Here is a 26,269-nt window from a genome sequence, read left to right on the forward strand (position 1 = left end):
TATATAAGGCAGGCAGCGGCGGCCATTACGGTCACTCGTGTGCCTGCATTAGTGAGAGTAGGGCAAGCTGCTGCAGACTGTCTCTCATAGGGAAAGATTAGTTAGGCTTAGCTTGTTCCTGGCTGCATACCTGTTCTGTGAACCCACCACTGCATACCTGTACTGTGAACCCACCACTGCATACCTGTTCAGTGAACCCACCACTGCATACCTGTTCAGTGAACCCACCACTGCATACCTGTTCAGTGAACCCACCACTGCATACCTGTTCAGTGAACCCACCACTGCATACCTGTTCAGTGAACCCACCACTGCATACCTGTTCAGTGAACCCACCACTGCATACCTGTTCAGTGAACCCACCACTGCATACCTGTTCAGTGAACCCACCACTGCATACCTGTTCAGTGAACCCACCACTGCATACCTGTTCAGTGAACCCGCCACTGTATACCCGTACTGTTCAGTGAACCCGCCACTGCATACCTGTTCTGTTCAGTGGACCCGCTACTGTATACCTGTTCTGTTCAGTGGACCCGCCACTGTATACCTGTACTGTTCAGTGAACCCGCCACTGCATACCTGTTGTGTTCAGTGAACCCGCCACTGCATACCTGTTCTGTTCAGTGAACCTGCCACTGCATACCTGTTCTGTGAACCCGCCACTGTATACCTGTACTGTTCAGTGAACCCGCCACTGCATACCTGTTCTGTTCAGTGGACCCGCTACTGTATACCTGTTCTGTTCAGTGAACCCGCCACTGTATACCTGTACTGTTCAGTGAACCCGCCACTGCATACCTGTTCTGTTCAGTGAACTTGCCACTGCATACCTGTTCTGTGAACCCGCCACTGTATACCTGTTCTGTTCAGTGAACCCGCCACTGTATACCTGTTCTGTTCAGTGGACCCGCTACTGTATACCGGTTCTGTTCAGTGAACCCGCCACTGCATACCTGTTCTGTTCAGTGAACCTGCCACTGCATACCTGTTCTGTGAACCCGCCACTGTATACCTGTTCTGTTCAGTGAACCCACCGCATCAGTGCGCATACCTGTGCAGTTAAGTGAACCCACCTACCTACATGAGTGCACGCAGTGCGATATACCACTCCGTGCATACCCGATATGGACAAAACAGGTAGAGGAAGAGGTAGTGCCAGAGCCAGAGGAAGGCCACCCGGCAGGTCTGCGCGAGGTCGTGTAAATGTAATTTCGTGTGGACCTGGCCCACAGTACAGTGCTCGGAAGAAGGCACGTCCCATCACCTCCCAAGATTGTCAGGACGTGGTTGAGTATTTAGCGACACAGAACACCTCATCTTGCTCAGCCACCAGCGCTACTACTAGCACCACTTCCGCTGCATTTGACACTTCGCAAAAATTATTTAGTGTTGAAATCACTGATGCACAGCCATTGTTGTTACAGCCAGATGAATTTTCACCAGCTCATATGTCTGAGTTACGCGGCAACACTATGGATGTAACGTGTAAGGAGAATGAAGGACCTACTGATGGTGCATGTTTGGATTTGTCTGAGGCAAGCGAAGCTGGGCAGGATGATTACGATGATGACGATGATAGGGATCCTCTGTATGTTCCCAATAGAGGAGATGAAGAGGGGGACAGTTCAGAGGGGGAGTCAGAGAGTAGTAGGAGGAGAGAAGTTGCTGAAAGAAGCTGGGGCAGCTCTTCGTCAGAAACAGCTGGTGGCAGTGTCCGGCACCATGTATCGCCACCTATGTACAGCCAGCCAACTTGCCCTTCAGCATCAGCTGCTGAGGTCCCCATAGTGCCCACATCCCAGGGTGGCTCAGCGGTGTGGAAATTTTTTAATGTGTGTGCCTCAGATCGGACCAAAGCCATCTGTTCGCTCTGCCAACAAAAATTGAGCCGTGGAAAGGCCAACACTCACGTAGGGACAAGTGCCTTACGAAGGCACCTGGAGAAAAGGCACAAACAGCAATGGGATGGCCACCTGAGCAAAAGCAGCAGCAGCACACAAAAGAAAAGTCACCCTCCTTCTCCTCTTCCTCCTTCAGGTGCATCATCTGCTTCTGCCACTTTCTCCCTTCCACCTTCACAGGCACCCTCCTCCACTCCGCCTCTGCCCTTGAGCGCTTCCTGCTCCTCTCCCCACAGCAGCAGTCAGGTGTCCGTGAAGGAAATGTTTGAGCGGAAGAAGCCAATTTCGGCCAGTCACCCCCTTGCCCGGCGTCTGACAGCTGGCGTGGCGGAACTGTTAGCTCGCCAGCTGTTACCATACCGGCTGGTGGACTCTGAGGCCTTCCGTAAATTTGTGGCCATCGGAACACCGCAGTGGAAGATGCCAGGCCGCACTTACTTTTCGAGAAAGGCCATACCCCAACTGCACCGTGAAGTTGAGAGGCAAGTGGTGTCATCTCTTGCGAAGAGCGTTGGGTCAAGGGTACACCTGACCACGGATGCCTGGTCTGCCAAGCACGGGCAGGGCCGCTACATTACGTACACAGCCTATTGGGTCAACCTGGTGGTGAACGATGGCAAGCAGGGCGCAGCGGACCAAATTGTGACACCTCCACGGCTTGCAGGCAGGCCTCCTGCCACCTCCTCTCCTCCTGCTACATGCTCTTCGCTGTCCTCCTCCTCCTTGGCTGAGTGGCAGTTCTTCTCTCCAGCTACACAGCCCCAGCTCCGCAGGGCCTATGCTGCATGCCAGGTACGACGGTGTCACGCCATCTTAGACATGTCTTGTCTCAAAGCGGAGAGTCACACTGGAGCAGCTCTCCTGGCTGCTCTTAAGAAACAGGTGGATGAGTGGCTGACCCCGCACCACCTGGAGATAGGCAACGTGGTGTGCGACAACGGCAGCAATCTGCTTGCCGCTTTGCATATGGGGAAGCTGACACACATACCCTGCATGGCACATGTCATGAATCTAGTTGTTCAAAGATTTGTGTCAAAGTACCCTGGCTTAGCGGATGTCCTGAAGCAGGCCAGGAAGTTCTGTGGGCATTTGAGGCGGTCTTACACAGCCATGGCACGCTTTGCGGAAATTCAGCGGAAAAACAACATGCCGGTGAGACGCCTCATTTGCGATAGCCCGACTCGCTGGAATTCGACCCTGCTCATGTTCTCCCGCCTGCTAGAACAGAAGAAAGCCGTCACCCAGTACCTCTACAACTACAGTAGAATGAAACAGTCTGGGAAGATGGGGATGTTCTGGCCCGACAACTGGACACTGATGAAAAATGCATGCAGGCTCATGCGGCCGTTTGAGGAGGTGACCAACCTGGTGAGCCGCAGTGAGGGCACCATCAGCGACTTAATTCCCTACGCATACTTCTTGGAGCGTGCTCTGCGTAGAGTGGCGGATGAAGCTGCGAATGAGCGTGACCAGGAACCGTTACGGCAGGAACAGGCATGGGACCAATTTTCATCAGACCCAGCTGTTTCCTCAACACCTGCGGCAGCACAGAGGGGGGAGGAGGAGGAAGAAGAGAAGTTGTGTGCAGAAGATGAGTCAGACTCAGAGGATGATGAGCAAGGTGTTTCTTTGGGGGAGGAGGAGGAGGAGGGGACGGCGGCAGGAGAACACCCGCAGCAGGCGTCGCAGGGGGCTTGTGCTGCTCAACCTTCCCGTGGTATTGTTCGCGGCTGGGGGGAGGAGGTTGACTTACGTGACGTCACTGAGGAAGAGCAAGAGGAGATGGAGGGTACTGGATCCGACTTTGTGCAGATGTCGTCTTTTATGCTGTCCTGCCTGTTGAGGGACCCCCGTATAAAAAACCTCAAGGGGAATGAGCTGTACTGGGTGGCCACACTACTAGACCCTCGGTACAGGCACAAAGTGGCGGACCTGTTACCAACTCACCTGAAGGTGGAAAGGATGCAGCACATGCAGAACCAGCTGTCAACTATGCTTTACAATGCCTTTAAGGGTGATGTGACAGCACAACACCAGCAAGGTACCACTGCCACTAATCCTCCTCCCGTGTCCACGCAGTCAAAGACAGGACGCTCCAGCGATCTCATGGTGATGTCGGACATGCGGACGTTCTTTAGTCCAATGCCTCGCCGTAGCCCTTCCGGATCCACCCTCCACCAACGCCTGGAACGGCAGGTAGCCGACTACCTGGCCTTAAGTGTGGATGTAGACACTGCTGTGAACAGCGATGAGGAACCCTTGAACTACTGGGTGCGCAGGCTTGACCTGTGGCCAGAGCTGTCCCAATTTGCCATCCAACTTCTCTCCTGCCCTGCCGCAAGCGTCCTGTCAGAAAGGACCTTCAGCGCAGCTGGAGGCATTGTCACTGAGAAGAGAAGTCGCCTAAGTCACAAAAGTGTTAAGTACCTCACCTTTATCAAAATGAATGAGGCATGGATCCCTGCTGCTCGCCCCAAGACTAAGTCAGTCCCCGCACAACACAGCATCTCTGCCTGCACGCCGTGTGACTGGCTGCCTGGCCTGCCCCAAGAAGACTAAGTCGCTCCCAGTCCCTCCACACAGCATGTCTGCCTGCAGGCCGCTTGACTACCTTCTCCGCCACCACCAACAGGGTCCGGGACTCCAGGCGGATTGCTGAATTTTTTAGGCCGCTGCTAGCAGCGGCCGCTGTAATAATTTTTCTGGTGCGTGTACATGACTGCCTAATTTTTCTGGCTGCACTGCGGGCAGCTGCAACAACAAAAGAAAAGGCATGTACATGCGCCCATTCCCCTTTGTGATCATTACCTTGCCGTGGTGAAGGGGCTTGCGTATCACAATGAAGCAATGACCGGCGCCTAGATGAGTGTCTCGGGGGGCACACAAAAGATAATAAGGTCGTTGCTTCATTGTGGTCAGACAAAATTTGATCAGCTGGACAGTCACTGTTCTGTCATTCAGCTACATCAGCCAGGCGACCATATGGGCTGTAAAGCCACCAAAACCTGCACTCTCGCCATGGTGCGCACCAGTCCAGCACGGCCGTCACTACACAAACAGCTGTTTGCGGTGCGTTACATGGTGAGTTTGGTGTGTCAGTGTGAAGCAGTACCTTAATTACACTACCTGATTGATGAATACACATGCAAGATGTTTTAAAGCACTTTAGGCCTGTCATTTAGCATTCAATGTGATTTCTGCCGTTAAAACGCTGCTTTGCGTCAAATCCAGATTTTTCCCGGGGACTTTTGGTGTGTATCCCACTCCGCCATGCCCCCCTCCAGGTGTTAGACCCCTTGAAACATCTTTTCCATCACTTTTGTGGCCAGCATAATTTTTTTTTCAAAGTTCGCATCCCCATTGAAGTCTATTGCGGTTCGCGAACTTTAACGCGAACCGAACGTTCTGCGAAAGTTCGCGAACCCGGTTCGCAAACCTAAAATCGGAGGTTCGGCCCAACTCTATTTACTATATAAAATTCACTGAAATAAAAACGTGGACAGTATAATACATGTGTTATGTAAGTAGATCAAGTATTTATCTACTTATATATGTGTTTTTTTCCCTGGCATAGTATGGCTGATCCTACTGCTTTAAAGAAATAAAAGTTAAGGTGCAGGCCCACGATCAGCGCTTAGATCAAGCAGAGGCCCGCATTCAAAAGATAGAAGATGACAGGGCTAAAGAGGAAAAAGGGGACAAGCAGTTGAAAGCTGAGCATAAACAGATGCAGGAAAAGCTGCAGGATCTGGAGACTAGATCAAGACGCAACAACCTAAGGGTTTTGGGACTTCCTGAGGCCATGTCTGCCCAAGCCCTGCGGGACTTTTGTGCATCCACACTCCCTAAGATGCTAGGCTTCAAGAGAGGATGTAAAGTGGAACGGGCCCATAGAGTGGGACCCTCACTATCCCCCTCAGACAAACGTCCTCCACACCTGGTTCTCGCCAGATATTTAGATTTTGTTAATTTGCGTTATATGATGCTTGACAGTAACCAGCAATTTTCCTTTTATTCACGTTGTTAGTAAAAATCTGATATCATCACACATTTAAATATATGTATTTGCAAGGGTAAAGAAATGCAGTTTATAACAATAAATCCTTATTGTATCAAAGACGGCTTCAGTTTTTCTGCGATATAGAAGCAATATTACACGGATTCTTATAAAAAAAAAAAATTGTATTTTACATAAATCTTTAAAACATTAAAGCTGCCTTTAAAATAAAGCATGGGGTGAAAATCTCTGAATTGACATTAAAATGTGTTACAAGAGCACAGCCAATACCAGATACACGGTGAATTGCCAATATGTATAAAAAAAGAAAAAGAAAAAAATCCACAACATCCTCCAAATCCCCTCCGGCCAGCAGTGGTGACCCCTGCTGCACCTAAATTTTCTTTTTTTTTTTTTTTTTATATCACTTAGGGCCCGTTTCCACTAGAGCGAATCTGCATGCGTTTCCTGCATGCAGATTGGCATAGACAATACAAGCGGATGGGACTGTTTCCACTTGTCAGGATTTCTGAGCGTTTTTCTGTGCAGAAAAAATCTGCACGGCAGAGCCCTCAGAATTCGCATACCGCTATGCGATTCGCATACAATGTATTTAATAGGTAATTCGCATGCGGTTTTGGTATGCAAATTTTCATACGAATTTGCATAGAAACAATGGAAAAGCACACAGGCACTGCCATGGTCAAATTTGCATACATAGTCATCCATGCGAAATCGTATGTGAATTCGCATGAAAATTTGCATACAACTGCAAGCGAAATTTGCATCCGCTTGCAGATTTTTTCCGCTGCGATTCCCACCGCACAAGTGGAAACGGGCCCTTAAAGAGAAACCGTGACCAAGATTTGAACTTCATCCCAATCAGTAGCGGATACCCCCTTTTACATGAGAAACCTATTCCTTTTCACAAACTGATCATCAGGGGGCTCTGTATGGCTGATATTGTGGTGAAACCCCTCCCACAAGAAACTGTGAGGACCGTAGTACTCCTGGCAGTTTCCGGTCTGTGAACCTTGTTGCATTGTGGGAAATAGCTGTTTACAGCGGTTTCCAACTGCCAAAAAAAGCAAGCAGCAGCTACATCACCTGCCAGCAGTAAAAATGTCACCATGTGATAAATGTTAGAATGTAAATCAGGGATTTAAAAGATTTTACGATGGGCAAACACTGACTTAATTTTATATATATATATAATTTTATATATAATATATATATATATATATATATATATATATATATATATATATATATATATATATATATAAAATTTATTGAGCACAAGGCAACGCATTTTGTGAGATTCAACTCACTTTATCAGGCCAATCACTGTCGGGTGAAGATAAACATCTAGCATTAGGCGTCTCTCTTATGAAGCAGTATTAAAGTACACCTGAACTGAGAGGGATGTGGAGGTGGCCATATTTATTTCCATTTAAACAACACCAGTTGCCAGACAATCCTGCTGATCTCTTTAGCTGCAGCTAAACCTGAAACCAGCATGCAGCTAATCCAGTCAGACATCAGTCAGAGCACCTGATTTGCCTGCTTGTTCAGAGTTCAAGGTTAAAAGTATTAGAGGCAGAGGATCCGCAGGATAGCCAAAAAGCTGGTATTGTTGAAAAGAAAATAGATATGGCAGCCTCCATATCCCTCTCACTTCAGGTGTGCTTTAACCTGCATTTGAATTTCATTTGATTTGTGTTTACTTTTCTTTCTCTATTTTTTTCAAATGTAACCTTTGTCTATCCTCTTGCATGTATTTAAACAAAGAAAGAAAAAAGTGGGCATCCACCCCTTTCTTAAAGGATACCACAACTGAAATGTGACATAATGAGATAGACATGTGTATGTACAGTGCCTAGCACACAGATAACTATGCTGTGTTCCTTTTTTTCTTTCTCTGCCTGAAAGAGTTAAATATCAGGTATGTAAGTGGCTGACTCAGTCCTGACTCAGACAGGAAGTGACTACAGTGTGACCCTCACTGATAAGAAATTCCAACTATAAAACACTTTCCTAGCAGAAAATGGCTTCTGAGAGCAAGAAAGAGGTAAAAAAGGGGAATTTCTTATCAGTGAGGGTCACACTGTAGTCACTTCCTGTCTGAGTCAGGACTGAGTCAGCCACTTACATACCTGATATTTAACTCTTTCAGGCAGAGAAAGCAAAAAAGGAACACAGTATAGTTATCTGTGTGCTAGGCACTGTACATACACATGTCTATCTCATTATGTCACATTTCAGTTGTGGTATCCTTTAACTGCACAATTCAAAAATTGAGGAGTTGAACTGGTATAATATAATCCAGGTACAAAAGGTCACTGACCTCAATAAAACCACAATAAAAACATGGATCGGCACAGTGAGCTGCTCATATAGAATACCACTTACCAAACTCTAAAGCAGGGGTCTCAAACTCGCGGCCCGCGGGCCATTTGCGGCCCTAGATACAATATTTTGTGGCCCTCGCCGGCAAAAGCTTCCTTATAGTTCACTTCAGTGCTCCCAAGTAATCCGCCGCATCCCCGTCGCTAAACGAGGGCTGCAGAGCACCCAAATTGCCTGGGGGGCAATCCGCCGGCATTTCCTGGAAGGGGCAGAGCTTTCAGCTTCAGCTGTGCCCCTCCTGACGTCAATCGCTGCATGGATCGCCGCCACTCCCCGCCCCTCTCTGTGAAGGAAGAGTGAGAGGGGCGGGCAGAGGCGGCGATGCGCCACGATTGTGAAATTCCTTATGCGGCCCAGCCTCATCCTGACTTTGCCTCCTGTGGCCCCCGAGGTAAATTGAGTTTGAGACCCCTGCTCTAAAGGGATCATGCCAAATCGCCTAGCATAAAGCAAATGAAAAAATGGCTGATCCACCAATTCAGGTTGGTCATAAGTGGATCCTCCACTGTCATAGTAGAGTATGGTGCGACGTGCATGAGCCAATCACTCAAATCACCCTGTCGGCGTACTCTGTCGCAGGGTGATTTAAACACGAAATGGTGATGAGTGATTTTCCTGCAGCGGGTTCTCCTGCCACATAACAATCACGCCGCCCCATGTGCAAAATTGCCCTCAATTAAAGTACATGGAAATTCATTGCTTTTTTTCTATTTGAATACATTTTATTGAACAATGCACATAAGACAAGTCAAAGAACGGTATGCGCAATGCAATTCAGAGTGCTTCAAACATTCCATCAAAAGAGCATTAGCCACCAGATGGTACGTCAAGATTTGTAACTAACATGATAAGCTATAAAGGGACCCTGAACAGACCTATTAAAAAAAATCTGAACTTACCTGGGGATTCCTCCAGCCCCCGAAGTCCGCGGGTCCTGCTGGCATCCTCTGGGTCCCGTATGTGGTCCCAGTGGCAGCCCCTTAAAGAGAATCTGTACTCTAATATTCTTACAATAAAAAGCATGCCATTCTATTCATTATTTTCTCCTGTGCCCCTCTGTGCTGTTTCTGCCACTCTCTGCTGCAATCCTGGCTTGTAATTAACAGTTTTAGGCAGTGTTTACAAACAAACTAACCAGCTTCTAATAGGCTCAGCTAAGCATAGTGTATGAGTCATTCAGAGTATGCAGGGGGCCTGCAGAGGGTGTGTATCGCTTCTACCAATCACAAGCAGCCCTGCACATTCCACACAGGGCCGGGCCGAGGCATAGGCTGGAGAGGCTCCAGCCTCAGGGCGCAGTGTAGGAGGGGGCGCACAATTCATTCAGCTGTCACTCCTAATTGTGTTTTAAGCAGAAAGAAATAAGAAAAGGGGATACATAGCAGTGACTGCAAGCCAGATAACTAGATATTAAGGGGTTGGGGAGGTTGTGGGCCCTGTGGCGCCTCTTAGTGTAATAGCAATCAGCGTGTGACGGCTGGGGTGGGAGGGATGGGGGGCGCACTTTGGTGTCTCAGCCTTGGGTGCTGGAGGACCTTGTCCCGCCTCTGATTCCACACAATCAAGCTTTAGCCCGACAAACAGGACAGAGGAAAGATACATTGATTTATTACAGAGACAGTGCAGTTAGGAAAGACTGCAGTAAGCCAGAGCAGATTAGAACAGGCATAAGAACTTATAGGATAGAAGAACTAAGGCTGAAAAAATTGTTACAGAGTCTCTTTAAGGCTAAGTTTCCATTGCTGCAATTCCGGGCCGATTGCCTGCTCATGAATTCAGGTAAGATTTGGCAGCCTATTGAAGTCAATAGGAAGCATCCGAATTCGTGGGCGGGAAAAAAAATCTGACGGCCTGAAGCATATTCTCGCGTCACCTGTCCGAATCCCATAGCAAAAATATGAGAGCTTCAAAATAATGGAAAAGGCTTTCAGAAAAAGCTTACCTGAAGAATTATTCCCAGGGTTTGAAGGAAGCTTAATGGGAGGAGGCTTATGCTTCACACCTTTACCCAACACAGTGGACTGGATGGAGCCTGAGACGCCGTCCGACTATGCAACAAAATATAAGAAAGCAAGTGAGGAGAAAAAATATTACCACATACTATTTATTAGCACCAGCAGGTTAAACAGATGCATAAGAACACGACACACACACACACACACACACACACACACACACACACACACACACACACACACACACACACACACACACACACACACACACCATACACCACACACACACCACACTACACACACACCACACACACACACACACACCACACCACACACCCACACCCACACCACACTCACGCACACACCACACCACACACACCACATACCACACACACACCACCCACACACACCACACACGCACACACCACACACACACGCACACGCACGCACGCACGCACGCACGCACGCACACACACACACACACACACACACACACACACACACACACACACACACACACACGCGGCGTAACTAGAGGGGAGCAGCCCTTGTGATTGCATGGGGGTCCAGAGCTGTGGGAGGCCTCAACTATTAGCCTTCCTCCGGTACAGGGGACTATACATCACACCAGGTGTTTTTGTGGCTACACTTGTTATGGGTGTAAAGATCATGATGGCCACACTTGTTTTATGACCCTTGTGATAAGGGAACCAAATCTGTGAAGGGCACCAATGGGAGGGGTGTGAACATTTGGGGAGCCCTATGAATTGTAGTTACGCCACACTACACACTTTTTTTTACATACCTCAGTTTCTTTGCTTGGCGACAGAGGGCTTTGGCCTGCCATTCCTCCTGTATTATGTGTCATCTTCACAAAACCTTTGGTTTCGTTTTTGAACAACTCATGATACTGATTGACAACTCTGTTGGGACACAATTAAGGCAGGTCATTTATTAATCTGTAATTAGACCATTTCTGTACCTGGAAATGGCTACCCGTTTTTCCTTTTGCACTCATAGCCACTATAGAAAGTATCACTCAGGTCCATCAAATAAAACATGTGGAGTGAGTGGAGCATTCTAAAAGCAGATATCCTAATGCTGACCATAAGCCCCATTCACACGCTCAACAGCAGTCTATTATGCAGCACAATTGTTGAACAACTTTTGTTGTGAAAAAAGTTGAAGCAGCTAAAAAAAAAAAAAAAAAAAAAAAAAGGATTTTGCTGTTGTTCAAAAAGCTGATAAGACTGATAAGAAGTCAATCCAACAGTTGGATTGACTTCTTATCAGTCTTATCTGCTGTTTGAACAATAGCAAAAGCCTTTTTTTTAGTTGTTTCACAACAAAAGTTGTATGGGGCTTAAGGGCCCATTCACACTTGTGTTCGTTTTCAGTGTGATTTCAGCATTGCTAAAAATCGCTAGTGGTTTGAAAAACGTGTGTACAATGAAAGTATATGGAAGTGTTCTCATCTAAGCGATTTGCTGAAACACAAACGTGTTGCCTGCAGAGTTTTCTGAGCGATTCTGCAGGCTAGATTGAACTAGAAATCACTAACCGCTAATCACTGAAAACACGCTGGAAAAACGCTTTCTATACAGTGAAAAATCGCTAGGAAAAATGCCAGAAAATTGCTCAGCGTTTGTGTTATCGTTTAGGGATTTCTAGTGTGAATGGACCCTAACAGACAAGTTTGGTAGATAGTTGGACAGATAGTTGGTAGGTGTGTATGAACCTTTAGGCCCCTTTTACACTTAATCAGTTACACACAGTTAAACCTGAAAGATACAGATTTTCAAAGTAATGCCATGTTTTCCTATGGCACAGTTCCCACTATACGTGTTTCAACTGAAATCTTTTTCATAATGCACTGCTATGGAAAAAAGGCATACCAACATGTGGTAACGCATACCAACGCATTAAGGGCCCTGACTCACTAGATAATCAGGCGTGTGTACAGTACGCCCGGCGAATCTACTAACCCCCAGCAACGCTGATATCCATTGTTTGCGCCAATACCCCGTCTGCTCCGGGACATCACGCATGTGCCCCTTTTCGTCTCTCTGTGGTCCCCCACATAGCAACACAGCGCGTTGTTAGCTACACAACTGACGTGTGTGTGCAGCACAGCCCAGAGATGTCGCCCAAGGAGATCAGTTGGGATCCCTGATGGGCAGCATCCATCAAAGGTGTGTACCTACCGTAAGAAATGGCAATCCCATTCCTTGCATGACCACTGCTTACTTATATATATATATATATATATATATATATTTTTTGCTTTTGTTTCTTGTTGAACTTGATGGATGGATAAATCTTTTTTCAACTGAACTAATTATGTAACTATGATTATGTCTCTATGCATATGCGGTTTTACTAGCATATAATTATGAATGTTGAGACTACAATGTCTCTTTTGTAAGCACTATTTCTTCCAGTGAAGATGAATGAATGAAAACAAATTTCATACTAGAAACCATTTCCCCACCGCTGGTATGCATATTTAAGCCCCTGGAAACCTCACTTAACAACCATGGGCATTGATATGTGTACTCCTTTCTTTACCTCGCCTCTCCCAATCACCGCACCGCTGCCGTTTGTTTCCGTCACAATCCCGCTGTTCTGTGATCGGTGAATGGGAACACCTTGTTCCCAAACCCGATCACAGTGTCTGTGATGAATGAAATGAAATGAAAGCTGGCATTAGCGAGACGTTGGCTTTAATTCAAAGAGCCAAAGTAAACAGTTACACTTACTACTTCCCGTATACTGCTTACAGTACTCTGGAATTAAGTGTAGCGTCATCTTGTGGCCAAAAAGTACATTTTTTTAAATTCATTTTAACCCCTTTCACCCCTATCCAATAGTTACCAAAATAAAACAATTGTAAAAAAAACAACAACAACAACAAAAACAAATGCATAGTTACCTTGGGGACTTTTTAATATGTATGTCATGGGGGCATATTACTGTTATTTTTGTAAATATAGGCTTGTAATTATTGATATATATATCCCTAAACGGAAAATAATATTCCAAATGAAATATTATTGCCACACATACTAGGGACACAATTTAAATACATTTTAATAACCCAGACAAATAAAATGTGTAGGTTTTAGCTGTCGTAGCACATATGTTAAGACTATACCAGCTGAAACTGTGAAATAATGATTTTTTTTTTTAATTTTATCTTATTACTTCCTTTAAAATGCACATACAATAATTCTCAGTTAAGGCTGCTTTCACAGTGGGACGTTACAGGCGCACATTAGAGCAGCCTGTAACGCAGCCCAACTCACAGTAATGAAAAATCAATGGGCTGTTCACAGTGCCCACGTTGCGTTACAGTGTAACGCTGGACGTGTAACGAAAGTGCAGCATGCTGTGCGTTATAGGTGGTTTTAGCCGCATTAGACTGTTTGCACATGCTCAGTAAGGGGAAAGTCGCTATTGTTTCTAGCCACATAGCTAATTAATATTCACTGCACTGCAGTGTTGTCCAGATCATGAACAATTCGGATCTTTGATCCGGATCTTTTTTGTGAGTCGAATCATCCGGATCATCACAATGAAGGATTCAGGTTCACAATGAAGGATTCAGGTTCAAAGTGGATGTCTGGAAGGAACTGCAGCTTCTGTGCACAAGCACAATCTTCCTGCTGCATCTCTCCCTTCCCCATTAGCACCCTCAATGTGCCCTCATTCTCCTGCACCTCTCACTCTGCTACACCCTTGCTTCCTGCTTCCATAGTAAAATGATTCAAAGATTCGGTTCAAAGATCCGGATCTTTTCAATGATCTGATTCGAATCATTAAAAAGATCCGGACTTCCCAGGATAGCACCAAGAGCTTCATAACGCGGCTCAATCTGACGTTCAACTTCAACACCACCATGCGTTGTGTTAGGGGCACGTTATGCGACCTTAACATCCCCTAAAACGCAACGTCTTGGTGTGAAAGAGGCCTAAAAGTACTATCCAAAGAAAGCCTAATTTGTGGCGAATAAAACAATACATAGATAATTTTGATGTGATAAGTAACAATAACGTTATTGACGAGTGAATGGGAGGAGTGTGATGTGAAAATTGTTGTTTTTTAAATTGGACCTGAACTCAGAACTTCCTCTCTGCCCTAAAAGATACGCAACAGCATAATAACCTTTAACCTCCCTGGCGGTAAGCCCGAGCTACGTTCGGTCTAGCCGCCGCAGGGGATCACATGGCCCCGGGAGGATTTTTGTAAAATAAAAAGTGCGCTATATCCTTCTGCTAGCAATTCGCTAGCTAATTATGCCTCCCAAGTGCCTCCGGTCCCCACCGATCGCCCCGGATCAGCGCCGTAATACGTACCCCCCAGGGATCCCACGATGGCGCAGCTGCAGCCTTTACCTCCAGGCTTCGGTATGGGGAGGATCGGGACGGCGCATGATGTCATGACGTCGATGACATCATGTCCAATCGACGCCATAGCGACGAGTGAAGCTGGATCATGAAGCTGTGGCTCTCGTGGGATCGCGGAGGGGTAAATATTGCCGGCGGCGATCGGGGGGTTTAGTTGGGTGCTGGGGGGCTCGGGGGACATAATTAGCTAGCGAAGTGCTAGCTTAGGCATATAGCGCACATTATTTTTTTTTTTAAATCCTCCCGCGGATGCAGCCTCTAAAACTGCGTACCGCCAGGGAGGTTAAACAAAAAATGTCTTTGTTACAGGTGATACAAATCCTAAAATAAATCTGCACAGTTTCTATTTCCTGATTCATGGAGGCAGACATATTGTTTACAGCCTGTACTTTCAAATGGGCTTATCTGCCATGGCAGTCATGTGACACAGGGGGAGATCAAATTACAGCTTGTGATTAGAGACAAATGAGGGGGAATTAAACAGGCTAAACTTTTTAAAATACATACAGGGTGCATTTCTGTTATGTTTTCCTTGTGTCCTGTACAAGAGTTCAGGTCCACTTTAAGGGGAAAAAACCTGTAGTTGGGAAGTAATTAAAACACTCACCTGTCAATATCAATTCGAGATCCAATAAGAAATCTGAAAAAAATAAAGATAATAAAATGAAAATAACGCAACACATCTTATGCAACACTCGGCTTTAAAAAAAATGGTGTATTAGTGGCTTGTATTAAAGGAGCCTTTTAGCCAAAGGAATACATTACCAGTCATGTCTAGTGGGCTTTTGGTAGTAGCTTTAAAGTGAGATAAAATTGCAAATTGAAACTCTTGCACCTATTGCTAAGTACAAGAGTATTAAGGTGGCCATACACTTATAGATTTGCAGCAGATTCGACCATCAGATAGATTTCTGGATGATGCCGCTCAAGTCGAAACTGACAGGAATCTATTTATTGTGTGCCACACACTAGGAACAGATTTCCAATAGATTTCAGAATGATTGATAGAATCGATCGATGGCTGAAATCGACCAGTGTATGGGCCCCTTTAGTGTAACACAGTTCTCCCCCAAGCTTTTGTTTTATGAACAGATACATTATGTGTGTCCTACCTGTGTCTCTGTGCAGCACCTGCATGCCGAAACATGCCAAGATACAGAAAGCTCTCTTCTGCTCCTTCTTTAAGACGTGTTATTCGGAAATAGACCCGAACTGTGCAGCATTCCACTGGCCCGAAACCGCTGTCAGTCACTGTGACATCAGTGGTATTGGGCCAGTGGAATTCCTGTATACCACGGCAACACGTCTCCATGAGGGAGGAGTGAGCTAGAAGCACAAGGACACAGGTGGCATGCAGGTTGGAGGAGGACTATGTTACATTAATATTCTTGTACCTAGCAATAGGTACAAGTGTTTTGTTTTTTTTAATTTGCACTTCCATCCCACTTTAACTAGTGACTGGCTACAACATCCTTAAAAAGACCATTTGATTATATTTAATCTTTATTTAATTGGAAAGGCCGTATATAAATGTAGGCTTGGGTGGATTCTGGTTTCCAGCTGGCTTTCTGCTATTCCTGTTGATACTACGAGTTACAACCATGCAAGCTTAGCTAGATGGGAAGTGAGAGCTGGATGGTTGTGTGCTGTATCTATTCTTTTTATGCCAGGTACACACGATACGTTTTTGCGTTCGATAGATAATTTCCGATATTACTTTTGATCGTTTTACCGCTCAATTTCTCATAGAAGTGAATGGAAATTGATAAGATGAGAGAATCAAGCGTAAAAACTACTCAAAAATCGATTGAACAGAAAACTGACCAAAAAAATGCATCATGTGTATCCTTTGCAACGTTACAGATTGCCCAGCAAGCTCATGGGGACCAGGACTCCTATCAGTGTGCAGTGTTCTCCCTAGAATTTTTTTCCAGCCGGGTGGCATGAAAAAGTAGCCGGGTGGGGCGAGATGAGAGAATGCAGGGCCGGTGCTTCTATGAGCAAATCTGCTTACAGCATAGCAGGAGGTGAGCTGAAGACAGCCGGGTGCGCAACAAAACTAGCCGGGTGGAGCACCCAGCTAAAAGAGCCTGGGGAGAACACTGAGTGTGTAAGGTGCTAAACAGGACCAAAAAGCTTCCTTACTAAAATGCTATGCAAATCACCAGTCAGGCATCCTTTGGAGGAAATAGCTTTGGAGTTTTTCTGGAACGTATATTGTACTACAGGAAAGCAACCATCCAGTATCCAGCAGGACCTGGAGTACCGAGCAGGGATGGTTAGTTCCCCGCAGGCTTATCGGTGATTGCAGGAACTGCAACCAACCTTTGAGAGTATACATCTATATACTTTCGTACTCCCTATACCTGGTGATACTGCACCATTGGGCTCCCGGTCACTCCCTATTTCTATGTAATCTTGATCGCTGCAAGAATCACCAAAGAAAAAAAAACCCTAATGCAAAACAGAAGGTATTTGAGATAATTCAGGTTGGAGTGAGCATATGATGTCTCCCACAATGAAACTGCTGAATATGCAAATCATCTCTTTGTTGTCCCTGGTAGCTAAACACACCTCCAGAACTACTGGAATGCAATGATGTGTCAGCTTGTTAATTAACTTCTGTTTATCCTTTGCAATGTGTAATGCTGAAAATAAAGGGATTGATTTTTTTTTCTCAACAAAAGTGAACTTTAATTTTAAATACAGCCTTTTTCCAGTAAAGGGGGCCCATACACTAGCCGACCAACCAACCAATCGACCATCCAATTCAACTATTATAATAGAATTGGATGAAAATTGGTGCTGCCAAGTGCATGTCCGACCGACAAAGCGACCAATTTAGGGACAGAAATTGGCCGCACGCGCATGTTGGAAAATGTCAGGCCGAAGTTGATTGGTTGGGTGCGTGGCGGTACGGCGGTCGAATTGCGAATGAGCGACGAGACGACGAAACCCCTGCCACAATGTATAAATTTATGCAGTGTAGTGCATTTATACATTACCTGTCCGGTGTCAGCCACCATGCGGTTTCCGTCCATCTCGCCGGGTTCCGCTTACATGCCGGCGGCACTATGTCTGACGTCAGACACTATGCGCCGCTAGCGTGTATGCGGCTTACCCGGCAAGATGGATGGACACTGTGCGGAAGCTGCTACAGGACAGGTAATGTATAAATGTACTACACTACATACATTTTGGGGGCAGCGGCGGGGCGGACGCGGCGGCTCAGCCGATTCCCTGATGATTTAATGCTGAAATCGGACGGGAATCGGCCTGTAGTGTATGGGCAGATTCGACTAGAGACAAATGTATCTCTAATCAGATTCAATTAGAGATAAATTTGTCTCTTGGTCGAATCTGCCCATATTCGTTCTAAGGTATGGGCACCTTTAGACTATACATTCATTGTTACTTCACCTTTCTTCTCTTCCTGTATAAGCAGGAAATACAGGTCACAGACTGGGCTAAGCCACTCAGTGTACACAGATAATCTCCTCACTCTTCTCATCTGTCTCAGACATTCCACAAGCTTTCATTCTTTGTCATATTCAAAGGCTGACTAATATTAGCACTGCGGAATCTAAAGAAATGGACAGTCTGGAGATTGCTGTCACTCAAAATAATTATCTGTGATTGCTTTTGGTGACTGCCTAGTCTATGTACAGGTTCCCCCTTGTGCCCAGTGCATTATACTGTATCTGCCAGACTGCAATCCGCATACACATGCCCCACGTGGGTGCTGGCATAATTGGGTGAGGATTGCCAATGGAGCCAGCGGCGGACATGGACAGGTAGAGTATACAGCACTGGGCCCTGGGGAGGGAGGACGGATGGACACATTTGACATTGGGGGCAGCATCGGGCCACCAAGGTGACGGATGAGGCATCGCAAGGCCGATTCCCAAGAGATTTCATGCTGATATTGATAGAGAATCGGACTGCAGTGTATAGGCAGCCGCCAGATCTGTCTCTCTAATCAGATTCGATCAGAGAGATTTGTCTCATCATCGCTAGGTGTGTGGATACCTTCACATTTTTCATACAGTAACAGTCTTAGTAAATTGCCATTTCACAAAAAGTTTGGTAAAATCAGCTGTTTTCTGCTTTACTGAACACGGTAAGGCTTTGTGAATTGAGTCCTACGTGGAGAGGAAGTCAGGGCATGGGGTGGGCTTTGCTTGTTAGGCTACCTCAGCGCAGCACACAGCGCCTGTGTCCCAACAGCTCTCCAATGTCAGCTGCACTGGTACAACCATCCTAGATGTTATTTTAAAGTGACTCTGTAACAAAAATTACAATGTTTTTTCTACCACCCTACAAGTTCCTAAACCTATTCTAATCTGTTCTGGCTCACTGCAGCACTTTGTACTATCACGGTCTCTGTAATAAATCAATGTATCCTTCCCCTGTCAGACTTGTCGGCCTGTGTCTGGAAGGCTGCCAAGTTCTTCAGTGTTGAACTGTTCCTCTATGCACACTCCAGTGTGTGTTTTATTTACATAAGCCAGCAGCTTCTCTGCTATCTTATCAGTGATAGAAGAGAGCTGGATAAAAATCCTCCTCTGTTAGGGCTGGTTCAGACGGACGTCTGTGTGGCGTCGCGTCTGGGGGCGTTGCGGCGGCTGCGCGGTCAGGCTTTCAGTAGCCTTCGGTCGCGTCGTGATGCGGTCGCGTTTTTTTTCCCCGTAGGGGAACATTAGCCGTCGCGGTTGGCCGCTCCCTGGAAGCTACATGTTGCTTCCAGGGGCAGCCCGAACGCTCGCGAAAATCGGGACCCAAACGCCGCGTTCGGGTAAAAGCGCGCAAAAGCTCGGTGTAAACGCTCACATTCACTTGAATGGGAGCGTTTACCGCGACGGTCCGAACGCTTGCGGTGAACGCTCCGCAAGCGTCCGTCTGAACCAGCCCTTAGGCTGTGAAAGTAGCTGGCTGACACATACTGAGGAATTACAAACACAGGCACAGGCAGAGCTGTCTGCAGGAAGCCTGTAATGTTCAGTGCATGAGAGAAGAAGGGGACAGAAAGTAAACACACAAATGATCTTTTGAGATTCAAAAGGAAAGCTGTATACAGCCTGCTTGTGTATGGATGTATTTTCTATGTGTGAACATATTGTACATCAATCTACTTCCTGTTTTGGTGGCCATTTTGTTTGTTTATAAACAAACTTTTTAAAACTGTTTTTGACTACTTTTAATGCGGCGGGGAGCGGCGAAATTGTGACAGAGGGTAATAGGAGATGTCCCCTAACACACTGGTATGTTTACTTTTGTGCGATTTTAACAATACAGATTCTCTTTAAAGGGACACTTAAGTCAAACAAAAAAAATGAGTTTTACTTACCTAGGGCTTCCAATAGCCCCCTGCAGCTGTCCGGTACCCTCGCCGTCTCCCTCCGATCCTCCTGGCCCCGCCGGCAGCCACTTCCTGTTTCGGTGACAGGAGCTGACAGGCTGGGGACGCGAGTGATTCTTCGCGTTCCCAGACAGATTAGCACCCTCTATGCTGCTATATGGTATATGATATATGCTATAGCAGCATAGATGGCGCTATTGTGGCCAGGAACGCGAAGAATCACTTGCGTCCCCAGCCTGTCAGCTCCTGTCACCGAAACAGGAAGTAGTTGCCGGCGGGGCCAGGAGGATCGGAGGGAGACGGCGAGGGCACCGGACAGCTGCAGGGGGCTATTGGAAGCCCCAGGTGAGTAAAACTCATTTTTTTTGTTTGACTTAAGTGTCCCTTTAAGCTCCTCCGAGCTCTGTGGAAGATGAAAAGGTGGAAGTGACAGCGGCTGGCTGTGCTGAAACGTAGCAGATGAGATTCAATGCTGAGGCCTCTCACTGGAATGCTAAGCTGAAGGAATTCATCCATAGAGGGAATAATGACATTAGTAACAATTATAAATAATATGGCTATTATATGAAATTATGATACAAATCTAGTCATACTGCAGAACTTACTGAGAGGAAGGGGTGAGGAAGTTATCGTCTTCATCTGTACTCGAGGTCTGCATTTTACCAAAGAACAATGGATTTCCTGTATTCTGGAAGATGGAAAGCTTCGCTTTTTGGAATGGGCTTCCTGATTCACAATCGAAGAGATAATCCTCTTTTGTATCCTGTAAATTGAAAAAGATATTAATTCTTCCATTACATTTTTTCCAGGAATCCTTTACATTCTAAAGTACCTCATAGATTTATGTTACGCATTTAATTAGAGAAATATTCACCTATTTCAAGGCACAAAAAGCATAGATATTCTGAAAACAGACGTGTGTGTGTGTGTGTCCCTTGACCGATTTGAACGAAACTTGGTATACAGATCCCTTACTACCTGGGATGATATGTTCTGGTGGTCTCGCGTCCCCCCTACACACCTGGGCGGAGTTACAAACAGCAAATCAGATTCCACCCATTCAACTCAATGGAAAAAATGTAAAAGGCTGCCATTCTCACAGTAATCATGCCAGTGTCCCCACACTTGGCGCAGTTGGTCACTTAGTGACCGAGGTTACAAATCCAGGATAAGTGGGCGGAGCATAAAACAGCCAACCAAATTTCAGCCATTCATTTTTATTGGGAAAATGTAAACTGCAGCCATTCTTAGACTGTTAATTGCAGGGTTCTCAAACTTGGCACACTTGGTCACTGGGTGAATGAGATTAAGATTCAGGAAAGTGGGTGGAGCCTATAACAGCCAATCAAAATTCACCTATTGATTTTCAAGGGGAATATTGAAACTGCTGCCATTCTTACACTGTTTATGGCAGAGGCTTAGACTTGCTACAATCGGTCATTGGGTGACTGGGGCCCAAATTCACTAAAGGGGCAGGGGAACAAACAGCCAATCAGATTTCCTTGCTGGATAAACTGCTTCCATTCACACATTTTTTTAAACCAGGAACCTGAAAGCTCACAAACTTGGTCATTGAGTGACTGTGTGTCCAGGTTACAAAAAGTGGGCGGAGTAAAAAACAAATTTCACTGGTAAAATATAAACTGCAGCCATTCTTACACTGTTCTCAAACTTTTCACAGTTTGTCACTGGGTGACTAGGATTCAGATTCAGGAAAATGGGTGGAGCCTACAACAGCCAATCAAAATTTACCTGTTGATTTTCAAGGGGAATATTTAAATTGCTGCCATTCCCACACTGTTAATAGCAAATGCCTCAAACCTGGTACGGTTGGTCAGTGGGTTCAAATTTAGAAAGGGGCGGTGCCACAAACAGCCAATCAGATTTGTTTAATTTCAATGGGAATATACAAATTATCGATACCAAGGACCCCAAAGCTCAAACTTGATAATTGAGTGACTGTATGTCAAGGTTAGGTTGGTCGGCGCCAACAACTAAATTTTTTACATAGGAAAATATAAACTGCAACCATTCTTACACTGTTAATAGCAGGGTTCCCAAACTTGACACAGTTGGCTACTGAGTGACTATGATTAATATTTAGAAAGTGGGTGGAGCCTACAACAGCCAATCAAAATTCACCTATTGATTTTTTCAAGGGGAATATTTACATTGCTACCATTCTTACACTGTTAATGGCAGAGGCCTCAAACCTAATACAATCAGTCATTGAGTGACTGGGGTCTAAATTCACTAAAGGGGGTGGAGCTACAAACAGCCAATGAGCTTTGTTAGATTGATTTCAGCCATTCTGTTATTGGCAGAGTTCTTAAACTTGACACAGTTAGTCACTGGGTGACTGGGATTAATATTCAGGAAAGTGGGTAGAGTCTACAACAGCCAATCAAAATTCATCTATTGATTTTCAAGGGGAATATTTGCATTGCTACCATTCTTCCACTCTTAATGGCAAATGCCTAAAATCTGGTACAGTCAGTCACTGAGAGACTGGGGTTTACATTCTGAAAAGCGGGCGGGCTAAAAACAGCCAATCAGATTTGTTTAATCTCAACAGAATAATGCAGCGTTTTAATGCCATGGACCCCAAAGCTCATAAACTTGGTCATTGAGTGACTGTATGTCAAGGTTAGAAACAGTGGGTGGAGCCAAAAACAACTAACTTTTTACCTGGTAAAATATAAACTGCAGTCATTCTTACACTGTTAATGGCAGGGTTCTCAATCTTGACACAGTTGGTCACTGGGTGAATGGGATTAATAGTCAGAAAAGTAGGTGGAGCCTACAACAGCCAAACAAAATGCACATATTGATTTTCAAGGGGAATATTGAAACTGCTGCCATTCTTACACTGTTAATGGCAGAGGCTTCAAACCTGCTACAGTCAGTCATTAAGTGAATAAGGTTCAAATTCACTAAAGGGGTGGAGCCACAAACAGCCAACCAGATTTCTTTGCTGGATAAACTGCTTCCATTTACAAAGTTTTATGCCAGGAACCCGAAAGCTCACTAACTTGGTCAGTGAGTGACTGTGTGTCAAGGTTACAAACACTGGGTGGAGTCAAAAACAGATTTCCCTGGGAAAATGTAAACTGCAGCCTTTCTTTACTGTTAATGGCAGGGTTCTCAAACTTTGCACAGTTGGTTACTGGGTGACTGGGATTAATATTCAGAAAAGTGGGTGGAGCCTAGAAAAACCAATCAATATTCACCTGTTGATTTTCAAAGGTTATATTAAAATTGCTGCCATTCTTGCACTGTTAATGGCACAAGCCTCAAACCTGGTACAGTTAGCCATTGGGTCACTCGGGTTCAAATTTATAAAAGGGGCGGAGCCACAAACGGCCAATCAGATTTGTTTTTATTGATGCCAAGGACCAGAAAGCTCACAAACTTGGTCATTGTCCATGTTACAAAAAGTGGGCAGAACCAAATACAAATTTCACTGGGAAAATATAAACTGCAGGCCTTCGTACACTGTTAATGGCAGGGTTATCAAACTTTGCCCAGATGGTCATTAGGTGACTGGGATTAATATTCAGGGAAGTGGGTGGAGCCTATAATTGCCAATCAAAATTCACCTCTTGATTTTCAAGGGAAATATTAAAATTTCTGCCATTTTTACACTGTTAATAGAAGATGCCTTAAACCTGCTGCAGTCATTGGGTGATGCAAAATTTTGCATCCATTTACCCATCTAACATCTAGTCACAATGATGTTAGGTTTCTATGGAGATTAAAAATTGGATGAAAAATTTTCATTAAAAACACACATACAAACGCATGCGTTTGCCAAATTGCATATGCTAGTGGAAATTAGGGATGATCAAGGAGATGCAAATTCTTCCAAAATTATGCACATTTTTATGCAAATATATGCAGTTTGAAAATGGATCAATCAATTTAAATCCAAAAGTTTGCTTTCCTAAAACAGAAAGAATTTGCGATAATTCAGGTTGGAGTGAGCTTGAGATGTCTCCCAGGGCATCACTGCTGAATATATGCAAATTAACTATTGTACCCTTAGAAGCTAAACACACCTCCAGAACCGCTGGAATGCAATGATGTGTCAGCTTGTTAATTTGTACAGAGCCATAATAATCCAACATGTATACAGACTGTTTCAGATTGTTTGATCCTCATCAGTGCATGGCATGGATTAATTTGGCTCTATGGAGTAGGGCTTGTAAATCCGAGAGGCACAGACTAACCAGCAAGCTCATGGTGACCCAGAACTCATTGGAGTGTGTAAGGGACTACAATGGTCCTAAAAGCCCCCTTACTAAGATGTTAAGAAAAACAAAAGTTTGCTTTCCTAAATCCATGTTTAAATTGATTGGTCCCTTTTTTAAGCTGTATATATTTGCATAAACATTTGCATAAATTTGCATCAGCTTGGAAGAATTTGCATATCTTGATCATCCCTAGTGAAAATAGGCCCTTAAAAGCTAATGGGAATCAAAAACAAAACCAGGTACTTACCTAAGGAGAGGGAAGGCTCTGGGGCCTATAGAGCCTTCCCTCTCCTCTCCCAGTCCCCTCGATGCTGTAGCAGCTTCTCCGTTTGAGTCTCCCACCACGGGTGACTTCGGAAGTCTTCGGGAGCAGAGTCCTCCCAAAGAGAGGCGGCTCCATAATGTTTTTCCTATCCTCCTCGAACCCCACCAATCCAATGCTGGGTCCCTCTGAACATTTTAGACAAGAGCTTGTTGAATATGTTCTCGTGGCTGCACTGCTGTCCACGTAAGAGAGTGACCGCACTGTGAAGATGCAAGTACATGGAGGCACTCGTGCACAGCTTTTCCTTTGTGCATGAATGGCTTTGTGCTACTGCATAAAGATGATGGTCCCGGCGAGCATCGGTAGGGTGGATGAGGAACAGAGAAGCCTCAGGATCATTCATTGGATTCCCTATGTATCTAACTTTACCCCCCCCCCCCCCCCCCCCTCCGGCAGGTTCACTACTGTAAATACAAAGAAAAGATTCTTACCTAAGGAGAGGGAAGGCTCTGGGTCCTATAGAGTCTTCCGGCTCCTCTCATGGTCCCCTTGTTCCAGCGTCTTCGGGAGTACTCGGGTGGCTCCGTACTGCGCATGCATGAGTGTGCGAGAGATTGTGCTTGCGCATGCGCGTTACAGAGCCGCCCGTCTTCATGAGCACTCGGGTTCCTGCAGACTTCCAAAGCTTCCTGCAGTGGCACAGAGCAGTAGTCGACCGATTGGTCGAATAATGCTACCCCGGGTGACAGCGCTGGAACGAGGGGATTGTGAGAGGAGCGGAAAGGCTTTGTAGGACCTAGAGGTAAGGTAAGGTAAGTTTCTGTTTTCTGGGGGGTTTACATTTACTTTAAATTAAATTGGAGGATTAATTTCCTATCACATTGGGGTATTCTGCTTCATCGAGATACATAGACCAATAGTCATAGGTTACATCTGAACAAATCTCGATTGGACTTGACCCCAAAATAGGACTACTGAGGCTCCAGAGCACTTTTCAGCTTTTGATTTGTCACATTAATGATGCGAGAGGAGAAGAATGCACCTCTTAACATTGTGCTAGAAGGTCTCCTTTCAGCCTGAATTCACACTACACACATGTGCTACATTATAACACAAATAAAATAAATATTGGGCAGAAAAAAAGGATTTAATTGCTTACATCTGCTGGCCAGACAGTAGGTTGCGAGTCATCAAGTTTGATAGATTTTTCCACTTTTGCATATTTTTCAACCTGAGCAATGGAGAGAGAAAAAAAAACAATGATGGTGTTAATATAAATGACACAGTGAACTCTGAAAACACTTGATAATTGGCACTGCAACATGACTATTCTATAGGGCGCATTTATCATGCTATGTATACACTGAAGATTGTCCTTGCCTGAAATGATCGCTTTGGGTGAAAATATAGCGTTATTACAGATGTACCCCAACATCAGAAGCCCTCCCTTCAGCGATTCGCCAAGTTATTATCTGCCTGGCCAAGCGCTATTGTAGTTGTTGCCATTGTAATAGCGCTACTACTGCTCATCCCTCCCCTCTAAATCCTATATTGTATAATAAACAAAGGCTCTAAGTACACATGGATGCATCTGTGAGCGGCAGCGTAGTGTGCGCAGCACAGTTGTGGGTAGCGGCTTAGTGTGGGAAATGCAGTTGTGGGTGGTGGCTTACTGCGTCGGTTGTGGCGTGTGTACATAGCTACAGGTGCGTTCATGCATA

At 45.4% G+C, this 26,269-nt stretch overlaps 1 protein-coding gene across 3 annotated transcripts in view; it reads right to left on the bottom strand.

Annotated features, from left to right (window-relative positions):
* Window positions 1-26,269, bottom strand: part of SUPT20H (SPT20 homolog, SAGA complex component) — a 148,324-nt gene that overhangs the window by 38,009 nt on the left and 84,046 nt on the right. For all 3 annotated transcript variants that reach the window (XM_068267091.1, XM_068267089.1, XM_068267090.1), the window contains 5 exons: window positions 25,708-25,779; window positions 20,636-20,793; window positions 15,279-15,311; window positions 11,071-11,188; window positions 10,253-10,358 (listed from right to left, as the gene is read on the bottom strand). In XM_068267091.1, the coding sequence (XP_068123192.1) occupies window positions 10,253-10,358; window positions 11,071-11,188; window positions 15,279-15,311; window positions 20,636-20,793; window positions 25,708-25,779 (487 nt within the window). The remainder of the gene's footprint in view (window positions 1-10,252; window positions 10,359-11,070; window positions 11,189-15,278; window positions 15,312-20,635; window positions 20,794-25,707; window positions 25,780-26,269) is intronic.

This window comes from Hyperolius riggenbachi, chromosome 2 (genome assembly GCF_040937935.1).
Source record: "Hyperolius riggenbachi isolate aHypRig1 chromosome 2, aHypRig1.pri, whole genome shotgun sequence".
Lineage (NCBI taxonomy): Eukaryota > Metazoa > Chordata > Amphibia > Anura > Hyperoliidae > Hyperolius > Hyperolius riggenbachi.